The 19,249-nt window shown below is 36.7% G+C and overlaps 1 protein-coding gene across 1 annotated transcript in view; it reads left to right on the forward strand.

Annotated features, from left to right (window-relative positions):
* PIK3R1 (phosphoinositide-3-kinase regulatory subunit 1) overlaps positions 1 to 18,106 on the forward strand; it is a 60,408-nt gene extending 42,302 nt beyond the window's left edge. Inside the window, exons 8-16 of the mRNA XM_084224523.1 lie at positions 7,105 to 7,207; positions 7,888 to 7,986; positions 8,108 to 8,288; positions 8,771 to 8,896; positions 9,892 to 10,034; positions 10,308 to 10,484; positions 10,582 to 10,650; positions 12,964 to 13,134; positions 13,584 to 18,106. Of these exons, the coding sequence (XP_084080649.1) occupies positions 7,105 to 7,207; positions 7,888 to 7,986; positions 8,108 to 8,288; positions 8,771 to 8,896; positions 9,892 to 10,034; positions 10,308 to 10,484; positions 10,582 to 10,650; positions 12,964 to 13,134; positions 13,584 to 13,773 (1,259 nt within the window). The 3' untranslated portion in view covers positions 13,774 to 18,106. The remainder of the gene's footprint in view (positions 1 to 7,104; positions 7,208 to 7,887; positions 7,987 to 8,107; positions 8,289 to 8,770; positions 8,897 to 9,891; positions 10,035 to 10,307; positions 10,485 to 10,581; positions 10,651 to 12,963; positions 13,135 to 13,583) is intronic.
* The last annotated feature ends 1,143 nt before the right edge of the window (positions 18,107 to 19,249 follow it).

Raw genomic sequence — 19,249 nt, forward strand, 5'->3', positions numbered from 1 at the left:
ATAAGGCTGGAAAAAATTAGATCAATTTTCTGGTTACTGTCTCATTCTTCAAGTTTGTCAGTAGGAAAGACAAAAGATGGTGTTAGTGGGCAAGGTAGGTGATTTTTGTATCCCGTCTGAACATCCCAGCTTGATGTACAGCTGCACAGACTTTAAATTAAAGAGCACAGTGAGAAACAAAGTGCAAGCCTCTAAATGTGCTATCCTAAACAGTACTATTAGAAGAAAATATCTTAATTGTAACATATTTTAGCAAATAGTGCTGCTCAGGTCTCACAGAATCTCACACATCGTACAGACTTGTGAAGGTAAATAGTGGAAAATAGACTATATTAGGCTATATTTGAAGGTATAGAAGACTGGGGTAGTTTTTCAGTTAATTGTCAAGTATTTTAGAGGCTCCTGGTTTTTCTTCCTGGAGGTGGCTTTCCCTGGATGAAGATCCCAAAGCTGCCCATAGTAGGTGTAGCAAGTGCTCAGAGCAACAGGGTCTGCTTAACACTCGTAGCTGCGGAAGCAGGCCACACAGAGAAAGTTGGGAAGTAATTTTGGGTGGGGATTTTAGGGAGATAGGGGTCCTTTCTGGAGCTGGGGTGTGTGAGAATAATGTCTCACACACCCCAGGAAGGCAAAGAGGAAGTGGGGTGGCGAGAGAGCAGGGGGATGTGGGGAGCTCGTAGCACTGCTGGTGAAGAGCAGAAGAGGAGCTACAGCAAAGAGCTGCCTTTTATCAATGAATCAAAACCTCCAATAGCCTGTGCACTGACTAGAGCTGAGCTGCTGTGTCTGGGCTGTCTATCCCAGTTTATCCCTGTTTCCCAGGCTTGTATGTAACATTGTAAATAACAGCTCAGACTGAAATACTGCAGGCTGAAGAAGTAGTTTTTATTACTCAGAGCATCATACACAAGAATGAGTGAGGTAATAAGGCTGCCCTATATGTAACTGCTCACTTGTTAGGGATGAGGTGAAAGTCCTGGTAGCATCACGAAGGTGCAGAAACTTTGCTTTTGGCTACAAAAAATATTCACAAGAGTGGTGTCATAATAGCTAGAGCAGGGCAATGTAAAGGCTGATCCAGTTCCTCCTGGAATTTGATTCCTCCTCAAAGATACCCTGTGTTGTTACAGGCATTAGTCTAAGACCACAGTCCTGTCAGTAGTGTCCTAGGGACATAAACAAATGTGTAGGAATGCTATCAGTTGTCAAAACTCATCTGCATCGTGTCAGAGTCTTGGCTGGACTGCAGCAGCGCCGAGCGGAGTTTGGAGCAGGCAGAAGGTGGAGAGTGCCAGGGACAGCGGATGCCGTGCCCACGGCAGGCGGGGGGGGGACCGTGTGCATCCGTGTCCTACCCAGCAGAGGGCTCCCCTTCTAAGCTAATAAAAGTCAGGCTTTATCCCTGACCTGACAGAAACCACCAGGCTTGGCTAACCACCGTACTTTGGAATGCTGTATCCTTGGTTTAAGTTTTCACACAAGCCAGTGCTTTATGTTTCTCAATACCTAATTGCAAGAATTTTTTAAAAGTGAAACAATACGTACAACATTATTAGCATTTTTACAGATTGTTATGTCCATGTGCAGGTACGTATGTGTAAAACACGTGGGAGCATGTCAAACATGATAAGTTCTTTTCCTGCTTCAGACATAATATTTTAGAAAAAAAAAGTGCTATGTTAATAGAAGAACACTGTGAGTATGATTGCAAGGAATAGTAAGCTACAAATTAAATGGGCACCACTCAAGATTTTGAAATTTAGATAAAAAGAAAAGACTTGGTGAAATTTGAAAATACAGGTGTGTGCATGCCAGTATTTCTTTTTCACAAGACACTTGTAGCTCTCCTGCAGGATAATGAGGAACTCATTATCTCTGTGTGGGTATCTGTGCTTTTTTAGTTGATAAAAAGTGAACCAAGTTTGCATTGTCTTTTCTCCTCTGACCATATACATCTGTGTTGTGGTCCTAAAACCCAAGAAATGTTCTCAAATCCTTCTGTAATTTTAACAGTAAAGAAGTATATCAAGTACAGTCTGAAGCTGAATTAGTTCAGAAATACAAGTTTCCACCTCCACTTGAAGTAGGCTGTACCTTTATGACTCTGCAGATTTAAATTATATTTAGAACTGACAGCTGTTCAAGTAGGCAGAGGCTAAAACTAGGGAAGCAAGGGATTGTTATAGGTGAAGCTAATCAATTAAGTGCAAAACATCAAAATGTACTGCAGGTATTTGGGATTTCATTATTAGGTGCAAGTGGTGTTTCATAGTGTAGGAGGATTTTGGTATGTGAAGTATTAGGAAGACAAAAAAATTTTGATACTATTTGACTGCCTTAAGGAGCAGCAAGGAGATCTCAAAGTAATTCTCAGTGTTTTTATTAGAAATTCTCACTGTTTGCAAGAAGTGTGAGGAAAATATTAGTCCCCTCCTCCCCTTTTCTTAATGTGTATGCTTCTTTTACTTTGAATTTATTTCCTTTTGGAAGTTTAACTGGCAAAGAAAATAACCTCTGAAGGCAGAGGGAAGTAGGCTCTTCAGTTGCTGCTCTGTTCCTTTAGCAATTTTGATCTCCACCAAATACTAAGGCAAGGAAAATAGATTTAACCTAAGCTACTCCCTCTCTGTACAGTTCCTTTCCCACCTGCCTGTCCAAGAAATTAACAATCCTGATGTACTGGAAACCACCACGGATGCAGACAGATTTTTTTTTTAAATATTTTTAGTATATAGGAAATTGATAAACAGTCTCACAGACTCAGACTAAGGGTCTTGATGCAGCACCTATATTTGTGATCCAGAATGAGCATGTACAAGGTGATGCTGTGCTTGCAAGCAGGCTATTTTGCCTGCACAAGGCTGCTTCTAGAGATGCAGCTCTTTTCAAGGAAAATTTTTATTCTATTTTTTCTGCAGTTAGCCACTTCCTGCATTTGGCTGTTCATTGTGCTTTTCTCATCTTCAATACTGCATGCAGCAGCCAGTGATAGGGACTATTTTAAGGCTTCTTACAATGGTCTTCTCATTTACTTAGCTAAAATGAGAAAGTTAGCTCTGCATTGGCCACTTGTTAGTTGATGACAACTTTTACTTTGAATCTGGCTCCCATCCCCCAGCTGAAATTCCTGGCTCAGCAAATATTTGAACCTACCCAAGTTAATCATGAAACTGAGATCTTTATCTGAGAGGGACGTGCAAGCTACTGAGGGTGGTGGTTTCTTTTTTTTTTCCACAGTACTGAAGTCAGGTTCACTTTTTAATGATGAACCAGAGTAAGTGGATACCTTCTGCACAGCACAGAGGTTTAAGCAGTTGAGAGAGAAGGCTTGGATTTTCTCACTGCAAGTTACAACTCTTTTAGGGGGTTTTGTGGAACATTGGTTGGAAAGCAGAGCAATCTCTTTTTCTTCATTGCTTCAGAGAAGCTTCCTAGTAAATGGAGGTTTTAGAGTTTATTTTTAAGCAAGATTTTTATAAGAGGAAACCAATATTGGATTGTATTTTCGACTGTTTCACAAGAGCGATCATTTGTGATGCATAATTTACAAAGTAAGTGATTTTGAATTTCTGTGTTTTTTAAATCATCTTGTGGAAGTATTGTACTATAACTGATTACCAGGTAGAGTTTTAAAAGTCTTAAATACATAAATTCAAGTCTAGTACTTCAGTACCTCTCCAGGTTATATATGGAATGAGTAATAGCCTATCTGCCTCCTCTGTCTTTTCTTGCCTGCAGGCTAGGCTAGTCTGAGCTGAGCACTAACCTGATTATACAAGTTTGTTCAGTCCTAGATTTACCACCACTGAAACTCTAGGGAAGTAATTTTTCCTGAAAGGTTTTATTCAGTGGAATAAAAAAAAATACTGATCCCATATGAGACCTAAAAGCAGCAATGCAGTTTTTAGGAAGGAAGGTAGGAAATCTTTGTAACTGAATTTAAATAATTACCTTGGCAAGTTAATTGTTTGGGTAGCAGGTGGGCTAAACCCTGAAGTTTAGCATTTAGACTTATGTCTGGGGTGATTTTCATCTTGGAAATTGAAAGAATCTTCAGAGTGTATCTACCTCAACAGGAAGGGGACAGTCTACTTCAAAATGAAGCTTCTTAATGTACAAAGCAAACTAGCTTGCATCTTTTTGTATATGTTTGTACTCCAGGCATGCTCTTGTATGTTGATGCTTGTCTGAAAGGGGTAACCTGCTCAGGGGCAGACAGTAGAGGGGTGAGGGGGGAGGACTGGGGTGAAATGTTTGGAAATCATATAAATTGCGTTAATTTTTTAAAATCAGTATTTGTGAGCACAGTAGAGCACAATAGAGCACATTGCAGCTGTTCCACAATTTCTTAAGATGTAGGCAGAGATAGTTGCTACAGCTAGTTGTAGTTATTTTTGGTCTCTGGTTTTCTCCCCCCATAGATTATAGCGAGTATATTGCTTTACATAGCAGTAATAGTCTATTCTGTCCATGTTTCTTCCAAGAGGTCAGAGAGAGTTACAGTCAGTGATGGGGGAGTTAAGATAAAATATCTCTAAATGGTTGGAGGATGCTGCTGACATAAAGACAAGGTGTGAAGGAGACACTGACAAGAGACTCTTGCTTTTAAAAACAATTAACTTGAAAAATTTCACAATGAGAATAGGGTAGAGAAACTGTGTGAAAAGGCAGACTAAATCTTATTGTATCCTCACAGCCTTTTTTATATTCAGCAAAACCATTTTTGAATGGTTGTTTACTCAGTTATGACTTTCTTCCATTATTTGAGTGAATCAGCTGAATGCAAGATTACAATATTTGGGGTTTAGTTTTCAAAATTAATTAATATAGATTGATTTGAATAGTGGTTATAATAATGGTAAGAGAGGAAGACATCTCTGCAGTAAGCACAATTATATCATAATATAAACTCTATCATACCTATGTGCCCATAAAAATAGTAGAAATATGCAGAGTTTAAAAACAGAATCCATATTTCATTATGTGGATATGTATATCTCCTTCTGTGTGTTTGTTTAAAATGAGTATGTAATGGATATACACACAGAGTCATGCTCTTCCATAATGCATCTCTAATATGGGCAGTAGTTATAGAATCCTTTAAGATCTTTTTGAATGGCAAACTTCAGGCATTTAAGCAGGAGTATGCGCCTGAGATGTGACCCACCTGCTTCTGAAGGGAGCTGCTCTGTGTGTGAGTGTTGTGTGTGCCTGTGTCTAAGAGCTACGTGCTGCAGCATATCAGCCTTTTGTCATCCTGCCAGGATTGGACTGTACCATGCTGCAAAGTCAGGAAAATGAGCCAGGAATATGGGCAAGGAGAGTCCACTTGCTCCTTTTGCGTGAAATACCAGCTTTATATTGCAATTTTGCTAAATGTAGATTCTTCCCAAAACTGAAATTGTTTTAAGATTAATGTAGAACAAAATGAAAAAGCAGGAGTGGTTTGGTGACATTATTTTGACATGATTGGCTGAGGATTATGATGTAATAGGTTACAGTGCAGCCCCTTATAGGTTTTAAAATGAATTCCAAGACACCATTACAAAGACAGCCTGACTCTTTTCTTGTATCTGAGCTTACTCAGTGAAACTCATACAAATGTACAATACTGTTTGGAATATGGAAGAACTGGATATAGAATATCCTAAGACAGATATAAATTGTGGCACAGACTTGATGTTTTACATAGAAATGGATCCACCAGGTAAAACTGCAGTCTTATTATAGAAGACTTACTTAATTTTGGTCTTTACAATAGCTGCTGAAAAATTCTTACTGGATATGTAGGGTTTCTTTACTTTGTTATTGATACAAATAGTTTTCCTTTTTTCATAAATTAGTATAAATTTGTGGATTAGTGCATGGTTGTAGTAATTAGAATCTTAACATATTAAAATACCTGATTGCTTACTTAATTGAATTTTTTGCTGAATTGACCTGTTTCTGTTTTGATTTTATTATGTCAGATGTAGTTTTAGTCCTGCTATTTTATAATGTAAAAATTGTATTTCTTTTATTTCTATTTTTGCTCTCTCTGTTCCACTCTGTGCCTAAAAGGAGATGCTGTAGTAACACTCATATTTCCTGAAACAGTGATTCCAAATCATTGGCTTGGTTTGTTTAAGGAAAAAACATTTTTAAAATCTAGCAATACTAATGGAATGCCTGTTGTAGCATCATTTTTTCATATCATATGAAAGTATTACGCTATCCTGATATTCCTTGCAACTTTAAAAATATTGTCTTTTCATCCTGATCATAATATACGGGACAGGAATGTTGTACTTACTGTAGAACTGAAAGAGCTGAGTTGATTTTTAATCCTGATTCCAGTGTAGTCCCCCTCGTTACTAAGTCAGTGCTGCAGTATCTTCTCTGGCACCCACTGGTATACATATGCAGCTTTGACATTGAAAAAGAGGGGGGGGGGGTGTTTTTTTAATCAGTCCTGGCATTTGGAACACAATTTATTCTGTAGGATACTAAGATTAACACAAGGGATATTTGGGTCACAGATGGGTTTCTAAAACTGTTGGGTTTGTTTTTCTGGCTTTCTTGAAAATCATTGCACAGAATGCTGAGGATTTCAAAACCCTGATTCTTCTTCGAATATACTATATTGCTATGGGTTTGCATCTTTTATTATTCAGCTTCTAGGTAAGAAAGCAGCAACATTTCTCTAAGATCATTACATAGAAAGATAAAAAAAAAAAAAGTGGCGTGTTTGTTTTATTACTTGTGTTCACCCAATGACAATGAAAGAAGGTAAAAGCAAACTTCAGATTTTTTTTTTCTCAAATGCTTTCTTCACAGGGGCAGGAGTTGAGTATGGTGTTATATTTTCCTTAAAATATATTATTGCAAGATAACATCATTTTTTGAAAAAGTAAAACTTTATTTTGTACTATTTTGTTTTCAAATTTCTAGATTCCTGTAATGTCTTTTAAACTCTGTTAATGACGGACAACTCTATTTGGTAACCAGGTCTTTTTTTTAATGCACTCATAGAATTATAAAATTTATGTATTAATGTGTAATTTCAGGAATATATGGTCATGTTTTCAGTGAGTTACAACTTTTCTTCCCCCCTTTCATTTGCAGCACTGCCTCCTAAGCCACCGAAACCTAATACCGTAACTAACAATAGCATGAATAACAACATGTCATTACAAGACGCTGAATGGTACTGGGGGGATATCTCAAGGTAAATCACCTCAAGACATGTATTTCTTTTGTTTGGCTTTGTGCTATTATTGCTGTGCTATTCTGTGAATATGTATTAGGCTTTAAGTATAGAAAAGTCACAGTTTTAAGAGCAATTTTATGATAGTTTCCACCATAAACATATTACAGTTGGTTTTATTCCAAATTGACTAAAAAGTTACTGGCAGTCACTGAGAATGTAGTATGCAAAATGATTGTTCTATTACTTTAAGACTTATATGAAATGCTAGCATGAAAAGATAGCACTAAGAAAGAATTTTGTTCTTGTCTTTCATTCAGAACCTTAGCTGTGGGCATCATAGTCTGCAAGTCAGACTAACAAGTGCCATATATTAGCAACATTTTTATCTGTACTATATATAGCTATATTAGACCAGCACTGGCTGCTCCACTTGCATAGGCTTGTATGAACAAGCAGAAAGAGCTTTGCATGAATAATAATTTTGTCCAGTAGTGAGAGCACAGAGTATGCCATTTTTTATCCCACTTGTTTTCTAACAATGTTAAATAAGGTGACATATAGTTGTATTAATATGGAGACATAGAAGGCTTCTAAAACACACTTACTTCAAAACATTTAAATTTGAATTCAGAGCACTGTGGAAGAATAAGTGTGTGAGAACTGATTGAAATGATTGGTTACTTTTGCTTTCATTTTAGAGAAGAAGTAAATGAGAAGCTTCGAGACACAGCTGATGGTACCTTTTTGGTACGAGATGCTTCAACCAAAATGCATGGGGACTACACACTGACACTAAGGTAAGACTAGTTACCCTGGGTCTGTAATACTTGATAGTAAAATGCAATAACTGCTCTTAATGCAGAGTATTCTTAGGAATACTTGAAGCATGCCTAACTTTTCAATATACTTTATTTGCAGGAAAGGAGGAAATAACAAATTAATCAAAATTTTTCACCGAGATGGAAAATATGGCTTTTCTGACCCATTAACATTCAACTCTGTGGTCGAGCTAATAAACCACTACCGGAATGAATCTCTAGCCCAGTATAATCCTAAACTGGATGTAAAATTACTCTATCCAGTATCTAAGTACCAGCAGGTAATTTAGTTTATTTTCTTTGCATTTCACTTAAATACAGAAAAATTATTGTTGAACTTGCCAAACATGAAGAACTCCAGCTCTGTTATTGTTTGAAAAAATCAAGTGGGTACAAAACCTGATATTTTTGTTTAAAACCAACTCCATGCTTTGCATGTAAATATTTAAAACTTTAAATAATGCAGACATAATGTTAGGAAATAAACATCTTAATAATTATCCCACTCAGTGGTGAAATATGTAATTTTCAGTATAAAGCTAAACACTTGCAATGCAAAATTCCTTTTTGTCAACAATATCTCATTTGCATATTATGCATTTAGTGTATCTCCATATTGGTGAAAGAGGAGTCACATTTCCATGTGATTATCTAAGCATTTTTAAGCAGTTTTATCCAGAAAAGCTGGACAATATAATTGTTTCCTTACAGAATATCTTTCTTTCTGCTTACAGAATATCTTTCTTTCTGCTTATCATTTCAGGATCAAGTTGTAAAAGAGGATAGCATTGAAGCAGTAGGAAAGAAATTACATGAATATAATACCCAGTTCCAAGAAAAAAGCAGAGAATATGACAGGCTCTATGAAGACTACACAAGAACATCTCAGGTAAACTGGATTTGAACCCAAGGGAGAATGGAAGACTTTGCAAATTTTGAAGAATATTATTGTGAATTTGTTTTTTCATCTTCTTACTCCTCTCTCCCACCACCACTGCATTTCCCTCATGTGCTTGCTCAGAATAGTGCAATTGCTTACTCATGTTTGAACAGCCACCACCTGTAAACTAAACCACCCTCTCCCCAAGTCTGACAGCTGCATCCAAAGCAAGTCTGATTTACAACTGTCTTGATTTACACCACCTCTGCATACTGACCTCATCCAGCTGAGTTACGGTTTTCAAGGCACATTTTCAGGGAAGCATAAGATTTTATTTTGGGTTTTTGAAGGGTCTGATTTACCTATGCAGTATAAAGAGATGACGTGTAGACAAAATGCAGGAATGAAAAGCTGCCTCATTCAGCTTAATGAATTATTAGCCATGCCTTGAAGTGCCACTGAAAGTCCAGTTTTAAAGTCCCAGAATCAAGACTGCTTCTTAAAGTGTGCAGGAAATACACCTAAAAAGAATTGAAGAAAATTGGAGAATTGCTGTCAACTTGAACTAATGGCTTAAGACCTGGTTACCAACTAGGTATCTAGAGGCAGGAGGGTAAACCAGATAACCTCCTGAGACCTGTCAAGGCCACCTTTATTTCAGAAAGCCAGGTGTGCCTCTAATGACCTGAGTTCATACAAAGGGCAAAGTGCACTGCCATAAGGTTCTAAGCATCAATTTATTTATATAAAGCAAAGATTGTAACTGATTCTTTTTTTAGCAGTTCTATTTCTTGATAAACCTCATCATGGAAATCTTATCACAGTAACCTTTTGCACAGGCCTGTTGTCTCTATGCCATGAGGATCAGCAGACAAAATATGTTTTGGTTAAGGGATATTGAAAGGAAATTCTCCTACAATATACTGAAGTGTTTCTGTGATACAAGCCAATAACTCTTCCCCTTTATCTGATAACAACTGCAATAACAATTATTTTATTTTCAGGAAATCCAAATGAAAAGAACTGCCATTGAGGCATTTAATGAAACAATAAAAATATTTGAAGAGCAGTGCCAAACACAGGAAAGATACAGTAAGGAATACATTGAAAAATTTAAACGTGAAGGAAATGAAAAAGAAATACAAAGGTCAGTATTTGATTTTGAATATCAAATTGTATGATTTTTGAAAAAACAAACAATGCCAGTATAGGTCTGCCTAAAATTGAAGCAAGATGACAAGTTTGAAATTGTTCAGTTGTAAGCAAAGAAGCCTCAAATAGGGTAGACGTGAACTGGCAAAATGTATAACTATATCTAGAGAAATAATCTGTTCTCATAGGTGTCTACACCTCTAAATTGCAGACTATAAAGTTATGAATAAGAAATCAGAGTGTAACCTACCACTATTGTTCCATCTAGAATCATGCACAACTATGAAAAACTGAAGTCTCGGATAAGTGAAATTGTGGACAGCAGGCGTAGATTAGAAGAAGACTTAAAAAAGCAAGCAGCTGAATATAGAGAGATAGACAAGCGTATGAACAGCATTAAGCCAGACCTCATACAGCTGAGGAAGACAAGAGATCAGTACTTGATGTGAGTATCATGAATTAACAAATTTTAAGTTGTTTGGTTTTTAATGGTATCCAACTCTTGTGACTAAAAATTAATTTCATTTACAATTATTGTCCAGGTGGCTGACTCAAAAAGGTGTTCGGCAAAAGAAGCTAAATGAATGGCTTGGAAATGAAAATGCAGAAGAGTAAGTATTGAAAGATTTAGATATTTCTGGTATTTCAAATAACCTAAATACAGAAGTGAGATAAGGCATATTTAAGTCTTGGACCACAAAGAGGAAATCTCAAGCCTAGGTCTTCAGTAACAATGCATACTATTAAGACATGACAGCCTACATAATGCAAGTATTAGAAAGGGTGCTTTTTCAGCGAAGCGCATATTCAAGTTACTGTAGCAAAGCACGGAAATGTAACCTATGTCTTTTTTCTTACTAGCAAAATTAAGTTCATAAGGTGTTAGTATTTTAGAGAGATGTTATAGGGATGGATAAATTATTCAGAAGGTCTCTTAGGCATGAGCAGGCTTTTTCCAAATCTCAAGTGTGGGTCCCGTGATGTTATCCAGTATGGGAGTACCCACATCATTGTGTCACATTGCTGTTGGAGATGATGAATTTGTATGGGCTGAAGAATATCCTGTAGTTTTGCGGTCTGTTTTGTTTTTCTGGAAAATGGCAGGCTAATATTCTGTCATTTCATACAGTTAGTTTACTGTAGGTTCTGACAGAGGCTAGGCTGATGAATGCATTTCATTTCATTCCTGTAAAAAAAAGGCAAAAAGTGCTTGGCTTGTGTAAACATAGGCCAAATTTAAACAAAAGCAAGACACAAAATAATATCTGAAGCACAGTAACAGTGAAAAATGAACAAAGAGAAAAATCAAAATTGTCTCAGTAGTATTTGTATCAATATTTTCCACCTATGTAGTTTCTTGTGCATCCCTTTTATGCTGCCTGGTTGAATAGAATATGAAAGCAGCAGACTGACAATGACTTTAGTGCATTCTGCCTTGCATTCTGGCCTTGTCCATATCTATTTTCATTTGGTTTGGTTTATTGTTAATAAATAAATTCTTACTGTTATCCTGGAAATTGTGCTTATCACTGTGGTAGAAGCAAGAGATAAAAATGACATACACATTTTAAAGCCATGTTGGTTTCTCAGTCTTAGCACAACTCAAAGATGAGATGTTATAAAATATGTAGGCACCTGTTCCCACCAGTGTTCCTATCACTTAAACAGTAGACAAAGAACACTCTGTGGGTTTAATGTAGCATCAAAATAGTAATGAAACTGTTTAAAGAAAATCTTCATCTTCTCACACTCTGATACTCCTTGCTAGCAAGTCTGGTAACTGCTGAAAAATTAAACTTTTAGAATATGGCTTTTCTTCTGAAGTTGCATTGCAGAAAAAAATCCCCCAATATAATAAGCAGGATGAAACAAGAATTGCATTCTCTAGATGCTGGTTGAAAACAGAGCCACTACTGAATGTATGTGAATGTCGTGCAGGTTAAAAGAGTGATGGGATAAAGGACCCAGAGATAATGTTACCTGAAACAAAAAGAACCTTTTCTCTTTATGAAAAATAAAATTCTGTGTGCGATTGCTGGTTTTTGTTGACTACTTTGAGAATCTTCAGAAAAACATAACCATGGATGAATGAGAAGTTATCTTTTCTTAGGCCAAGGAAAACTTATTAAAAGCCTGTTACAGAGAGAATAATGCATTAGCCTAACACAGGCTTATTGCAAGCTGAACAGGAGAGGAAGGGCCAAACACTGCAGGCTGTTGTGGGATTGGGGAGCTCTGGAACTGCAAAATTCCAAGGTGATACCCACACAGTTGAACCAGATGCTTCTTTTTTCATGGTGGGCTTTAACTCAAAAGGTTCTCTGTAACTCTGAATCAGCTTTATAGCTCGTTGCTGATTTAGTAGAGAAGCATGTATTGCATGCTACTTTCAAAATCTCATAAGGGGCAGAGGGGGGGAGGAGAGAGAGAGAGAAAGCACTCTACTCTTGCACCTTTTCACAAAGCCATTCCCCTATAAATAATTAATGCCTCCCTATGCAACTGCTCAGAGGTTCTCTAGGCAGCAGCTGTAGTTGATACATTGCATGATTTTTCACTGCTGACCAAGTGTTCTGATCTTTGGAAATAAAGCTGACTCAGAGGGTACTGATTTTGTTGGGCTTGCTATTTACCAAAACAGTGAGCAATGGCAGAAGTACTAAAGTGCTCACAGTATATTCTGAAAAATAGCACATCATTTTTTTATATCCTTCCTAAAATTTACGTGCATGTTCTTCAAAGAAACAAGAAACGGAGCTTATATTTTACTTTTATCCAGTGGTTAAAATGGTGCAGTATTACTTAGTTTAAATTCTTAGTTTTACCAAGGAGGCATCCTGATAACCACTGTAACATAGAATAAAGATTACTTAATTAGTGGATTTTGTTCTGTGTTTCACAAACACATTTTTTCTTTCCAACAGCCAATACTCTATGGTAGAAGATGATGAGGACTTGCCTCATCATGACGAGAGAACGTGGAATGTGGGAAATATCAATAGAAGCCAAGCTGAAAATCTGCTGCGGGGAAAACGAGATGGAACATTCCTTGTTCGAGAGAGCAGCAAACAAGGCTGCTATGCCTGCTCAGTTGTGTATGTACCCTACCTTGTGAATGATATAACCCACATGCAAGGGGCTATCTTCAGCTGGGGCAGATAGTGACTTGCATATGCACAATTCCTCTTGAATCTTTTGGCTTAGAAGCAGGTAAAGGAGTCCTGAGGCCATTCTTATTGCTGCTCCATTTCCTATACAGCTCCAACCTATTCCACTCCCACAGAGGAGCCTCACTCAGAGGGGAAACCAAAATATGTGTGCTATCCTTTCTGAGCAGCTGCTAAGTCCTGCCTATCTCCTTCCTCCCTAAGCTAGGATGACATTCACAAATTTGGACTCAACAGAGGTTTTTACCGTTTTCCTACCACAAAACAGAGTAATTCTATGTACTGACTAGCATCTTAAGATATATTGCTTTCTATCTTAATTTCACTCTACATAGAAACTAAAAACTGTTTGTTTTTGCTGATTTTTTTTTTTTTAGGGTGGATGGCGAAGTAAAGCACTGTGTGATAAACAAAACACCTACTGGGTATGGATTTGCAGAGCCATATAACTTGTACAACTCGCTCAAAGAACTGGTGCTACATTACCAACACACGTCACTTGTGCAGCACAATGACTCTCTCAATGTCACGCTAGCCTACCCAGTATATGCACAGCAGAGGCGATGAAGATCCTAATACTCTGGGTTGTTTGTTGGTTTTTTTAATGAAATTATTTGGCAACATTGAGGCCTCTGGAGAGAAAAGGCTCCTTTCAGCTTTACTCAAGAATTTGCAGTATCAAAGCTAGTTGTCTACAGATGGAACTAAAGATTTCCTTCACCACTGCAGTGGGAGAGATCACAGTGTTATGCTGTGAATATATGTTTGTAATCTGAAGTGCTTCTTTTTTTTTTTTTTTTTTTTGTAATTATAAAAGAAAAACACAAGAGAAAAATCCAAACCTGATCTCCCTGCAGGGACATAGAGGCCTTTAAGCATGGTGCTTGTTTACGACCACTTCTGAAGCTTTACCAGCTAGAACATTGGATTATCCAGACACAAGGTATAAGAGGTCTGTATCATTCAGTTATTGGAATTTTGTGGTCACAATCTGACTTGGAATGGTGTTGCTGCACTCAGTGGATCCAGACATATACAGCATTGTGGTTCTATTTTAGTTTCTGGTGAATGATATGTAGCAGAGTGGCACTTTCGTTTCTAAGGGACACTTTAAAAGGACTTCAGTTACAGTATGTTGCTCAGAATAATTGTAATAGCAAAGTGCCAGGAAGTGTTTTGTTTAGATGATTAAAAATCCTGTTTTAAGAATATATTTAAGACTGAATAAAACAGGATTTTCAATGGCATACAGTGTATAATAATGTACATAGTACTGGATGACTAATTGTCATTGATGGAAACTGTCAATACCAAACTGCTTTGTTTTTTCCTTTTCTGTTCGCTGAAAGCTGAATTTTTAGACTATGCTATGCAATACTGAATTTTCTTTAGGCTGTAGTTTCAAGCATATCTACAGATTAAGCTTGTGTTTCTTGGTTTTTTGTCTTCTTTTTTTAAAATTTCTTTTCCCTAAGGATATTCTTCCTGGTGATTACTTTTTGTTAATAATTTCCTTGTTTGGTTCGTTTTTTTGTTTTGTTTTGTTTTGTTGTTTTGGTTTGTTTTGTTTTAATGTACAGGGAGCCAGCAAGAGTTGGCTTGAAAATTTAAACTATGAAATATTTTACAATTTTCATTGTATAGAATATTGAGCTACTAGCTCAAAGTTTAAAAAGTTCATAATTTTTTTTTGACTAAATACTTTGTTGGGCAGTGCCTGATAAGCTTCAAAGCTGCTTAATTCAATAAAATTATATGAACATTACAAAATATCACTGAGTCCAACAATACTGTTTCAGAGATATCTTTAGAATACGGTACCATGCTACATTTGCATCTTGAAGCATTTTGGACTTCTATCATGATTGTCTTTGTATATGGAAGACAAGGAAAATAGCGTATCCTTCTTTGATAGTGACTGCAGAAATAAATGGGGATATTTTGCTACTGCAGTGTAGAGTGTAGATAGTTTGGATCTCAGAATGAATCCACCTTCAAGTAAATAAATGACTTTTTGACCTCCTGTGACAGAATTTTTTTCAGCCTGTAAAGGTATTTTTATTTCACATGAAGGAAGTTTCTCCAATCTGTTGCCTAGGTTTGTTCTTTGTATTAGTATTGTGGAAAAAAAACCCTTCCACCTCTACTGAGAACATTCTATATTCTCAGTAGAATATAGAACTAATTAAGACTGGAAAATATCTTTTTTGAAAATGATTAGGCTATGATACATATTTTCAAAAGTCTGTAGGCTGAGGCAGTATCAAAGTGAACACTTCCTTAATTTTAGGGCACCAGAGACTTACAAAATCATGGTTTTCTTAATGGAAATAAATACATAAATCTCACTAAAACAGAGTTACCCAAAATCCTGAGATATTTCACTGCCAATGGTTTGCAATGGTTATTTATTGTCCTGACCACTGAAAAGATTCACACATTGCAAATCAATAAAGTAATGACATTCAGAGAAATCTTGGAGAAGATTTGACTAAGTGAACATATGCAATTATTCTTCCCCCAAGATGCAAAATATAAGATCTATTACTATTAAAGAGAGTTGCACACACAATCAAAAGAATGAGACCCATGGAGTTCTCTCATAATAGCTCTGATTAGAGATCCTCATGTTTAATTTCAAAGTACGCAATGCTTTATAAGCTATTGGAAATAATAATAAGAAATTTGCCAGTCTCTACCAATCTTTTTACAATCTTTTACATTGTCAGTTCAGTTCTGAGGCTGTAAGATTTTTGGTTTTATTTTGACCTTGTGGTCTATTTTATTTTTTTGTGAGTTGTCTTTGCTTTCCCATTGGTGTATTTTGTTATTTATATTAGGAAACAAGATCCAACAAATACTGTTTCATGGTAGTCATCACTTAGAAAATTATTCTGCATATTTTTCTGAATAGAAATTTAGTCTTCATACCTTCCCTTTCTCATTCCACACTTTTTTCAGGCCTGTAGGACCATGTGAATCTGTTATACTAATAACTGGTTAATACTACAAAAAACACCAACAATTACTCTAGCATACCAGTTATACTACTGGGCTTGAACTAACAGATTAGTTCAATATACAGCAGTTAAATGCTTATAGCAATCCAAGATATTCTTTGGACATGTATTAATTTCTGAATGTTAAATATTTTAAGAGTAAAATTGTATTTTTTCTCTGTAGGCAAAATATATGTAATCTGAATTGATGTTTTACGTAGCATTTGTCAAGAAATTTTATCATAGTTAAAGCATTTGGATCTAATTTTCCTCATATTAAGAAAACCCCTGCTATGTCAGTGGGCCATATCCTTAGCATGCCCAGCCCAATATGGAATATAATTCATTCCGTGTGCTGTGCAACTTCTCTTTGTGTGTGGCTGTAGCAGAAAAAAAATAGTGTGTGTGCAGATTTGACACTTGCTTTTCTTGCACAAGCAGCAATGAGAAATAAGCCCTATGTTGTAAGGATGAATGCTTAGGGCTTCTTAAGGGGATGTTCTGCCTACACAGGGTCTGTGCAATTTGCAGGGATCATTTACGCCCTCAAATTGGCATGAGTGGGTTTTCTTTGGTACTTACATATTGTGTGGCCTCTGCATTTCTCTCCCTCCTTAATGCACAGAGCTAAGTCCTGCCAAAGGCCCTATTCACTGCAGAGTTGTTTGTCTTTAATGTACCATACTGTTCACTCCAGTTTTGATCTGATCTCAGACTACTATATACAGAAAAAAAAGCATGGGGATATAACTGAAGAAACACAGTGTTTTTCTGTATTTCTATTGATGCATCATTTTTTTCATCGAATATAATCAATGGATGGGCTTTACTCTGTTACTTTTTTTTTCTTTTTTTGATTTGCATAACTTTTTGTTTTATTTTAAATCCCTGAATTATGCTGCACTGCAGCATCTCTTTCACAAGGCCTTCAAAAGGCATGAGACATAGCAAAGAGAACCAAAACTCACAGGAAAAATTTAGAGTTTATGATTTAATTCAGTTGAAATATGAATTTGCAGGTTGGGGATGGATATCTGTGCATACTCATACACACTTGCTGTGTTTATGTATGAACAGTTCCCAATATAGATACCTTTTCACAGAACATGATCGTTTTGCTGAATTTAGTAAGTGATATCATTAACTTTGTTTAAAGACGCACACATGCACACTAGACCTTTGTGGGTGCAGCATGTTTCCAGATACAGTTAGAAAACTGAGTTTCTGTGTTGTTGGATAGTTTATTTAAAAAAAAAAAAAAAAAAAAAAAGCTTGTCTGTATGGTTCCGTTATCTTGTCAAGCAATCTGTAAAACCAAATCTTCAGATTTTCTATTTGGTGTCAACTGTTCTGTAGTGAAAAAATGGCTTTGTCTTGTAATTGGCAATGAAATAATAATGCTTGGGAAAACATTCAGATGCTTCTAATGGGGGAAACTGCCGATTTTCACACAGTGCTTTTGCTATGCATGGTATTAAGTTGGGAAAGTGAATCCTGATACTGTTTTTTTTCAGGGTCACTTTAGAAATGGGCAGCTCAAAGCATAATGCCTCCCATGGGACAAGGTTACAAAGTGCAACATTTTATGTAGAGTCATGTTCTGTTTACTGCAGTTGAGACTAAACTGTAAGAGTTGGTAAGGTTACATTGCACTTGTCCTGATGGGATTGCATTAGCTGCCCAAGATGCTGCTATTTTTTTTTTCTTCTTGTTTTTTGAAAATAAAGCTCTGTTCTGTTACATGTCTTTAAAACATTAAGATTGCTTTGTTTTAAAATTGTTGTTGAGGAGGTGGAGAGTAAAGCAGATTGTAAATTGCCTTTACAAGGCAACAGTGAAAACATGCCTCCTTAAAATTTTGTTCAAGCTGTAGAGTTGATGGAGCTGTGTCTTGTTTTTGAGTTGCTTTAAAAACTGTAATAAGTCTTCAAGCAGAATAAAGGTTGTTTTGAAATTGCAGTTCATTTGTTGAGGCTTCAATAAGGACCATGATATCTATTTACCAGCATCCTTGCCTAAGTCTTCCTGTCGATATGATGCCTTCTTTGAAAGTGATACCCAAATGCTCTTAGTATTAGAGGAACTAGCGAGCAAATAATTTCAGCTGACTCACAGTCATTTTGTGTCTTGAACTGAATGAGGTAGTTGAGTAGCTCCAAAATAATCTCGTCAAACAGTGACAAAATGAGGGTTTTGCTCATCTCATACTATTGCAAAAACAGTACAATACTCATGATCTGTGAGCTGCCTCTTGCAGTGCAGATAAAGTTATGGTTCTTCTGAAAAGAGCGTGAGTTTTGTCACTGATTTCCATGAAGCCGTCAGAATTTGCAATTGGAAGTCATTTACCAGCTTCCTTTCTGCATCTAATTGTGAAACCCAGCATAAGATTGAAGAAGAGGGAGGAAGTATGGGGCGAAGGGGATTGGGTAAGGGCACTTGTGAATATTGTTTGCTCCCCCTCATTATTGGTATATGGTATCTGACTTCTTCAAGTTCATATCTTGCCCCAAGAGAGGTCCTCCAGGGAAGTCAGCCAGCTACTCTGGAAGAAGGAAAAGATTCCTATTCCCATTCTGTCCAAGGTTTCCATTCTAAAATTTGCTTACATATTGCTCACACTAATGTGGAAATACCCTTGACTGAGACATTCAGCGCCAACTTGAACAATTTTTAACAACCACAACATTGTCACTGGCCCTTAGAGATTCTTACAAGAAACTCAGACTAAGGGCTATTACTGTATTTTTAGCCTACTTAATAGCAAGAGGGGCTAGACCTCCAGCACTTGCATCTGTTGCAGTTTTTCTCAGAAGACTGATTCTTTTATACTGACACTGAATTTATCTCACTCCTGCCCCCTGAACCAATGTTGGGGACCACAAAGGCTTCTGCAGTCACAGAGTCATCATTGAAAAATAAGGTGAGGTAGGTGGTGAATCATGTGTTATCTATCATCATCTATTGGAGAGAAATTAAGACTGATGGATCATAATCCAGAAAAATCTATGGACTGGCAGACTTCCTACCAGTATCATACATTG

This window comes from Fringilla coelebs (genome assembly GCF_963513975.1).
Source record: "Fringilla coelebs genome assembly, chromosome: Z".
In the NCBI taxonomy this organism is placed as follows: domain Eukaryota; kingdom Metazoa; phylum Chordata; class Aves; order Passeriformes; family Fringillidae; genus Fringilla; species Fringilla coelebs.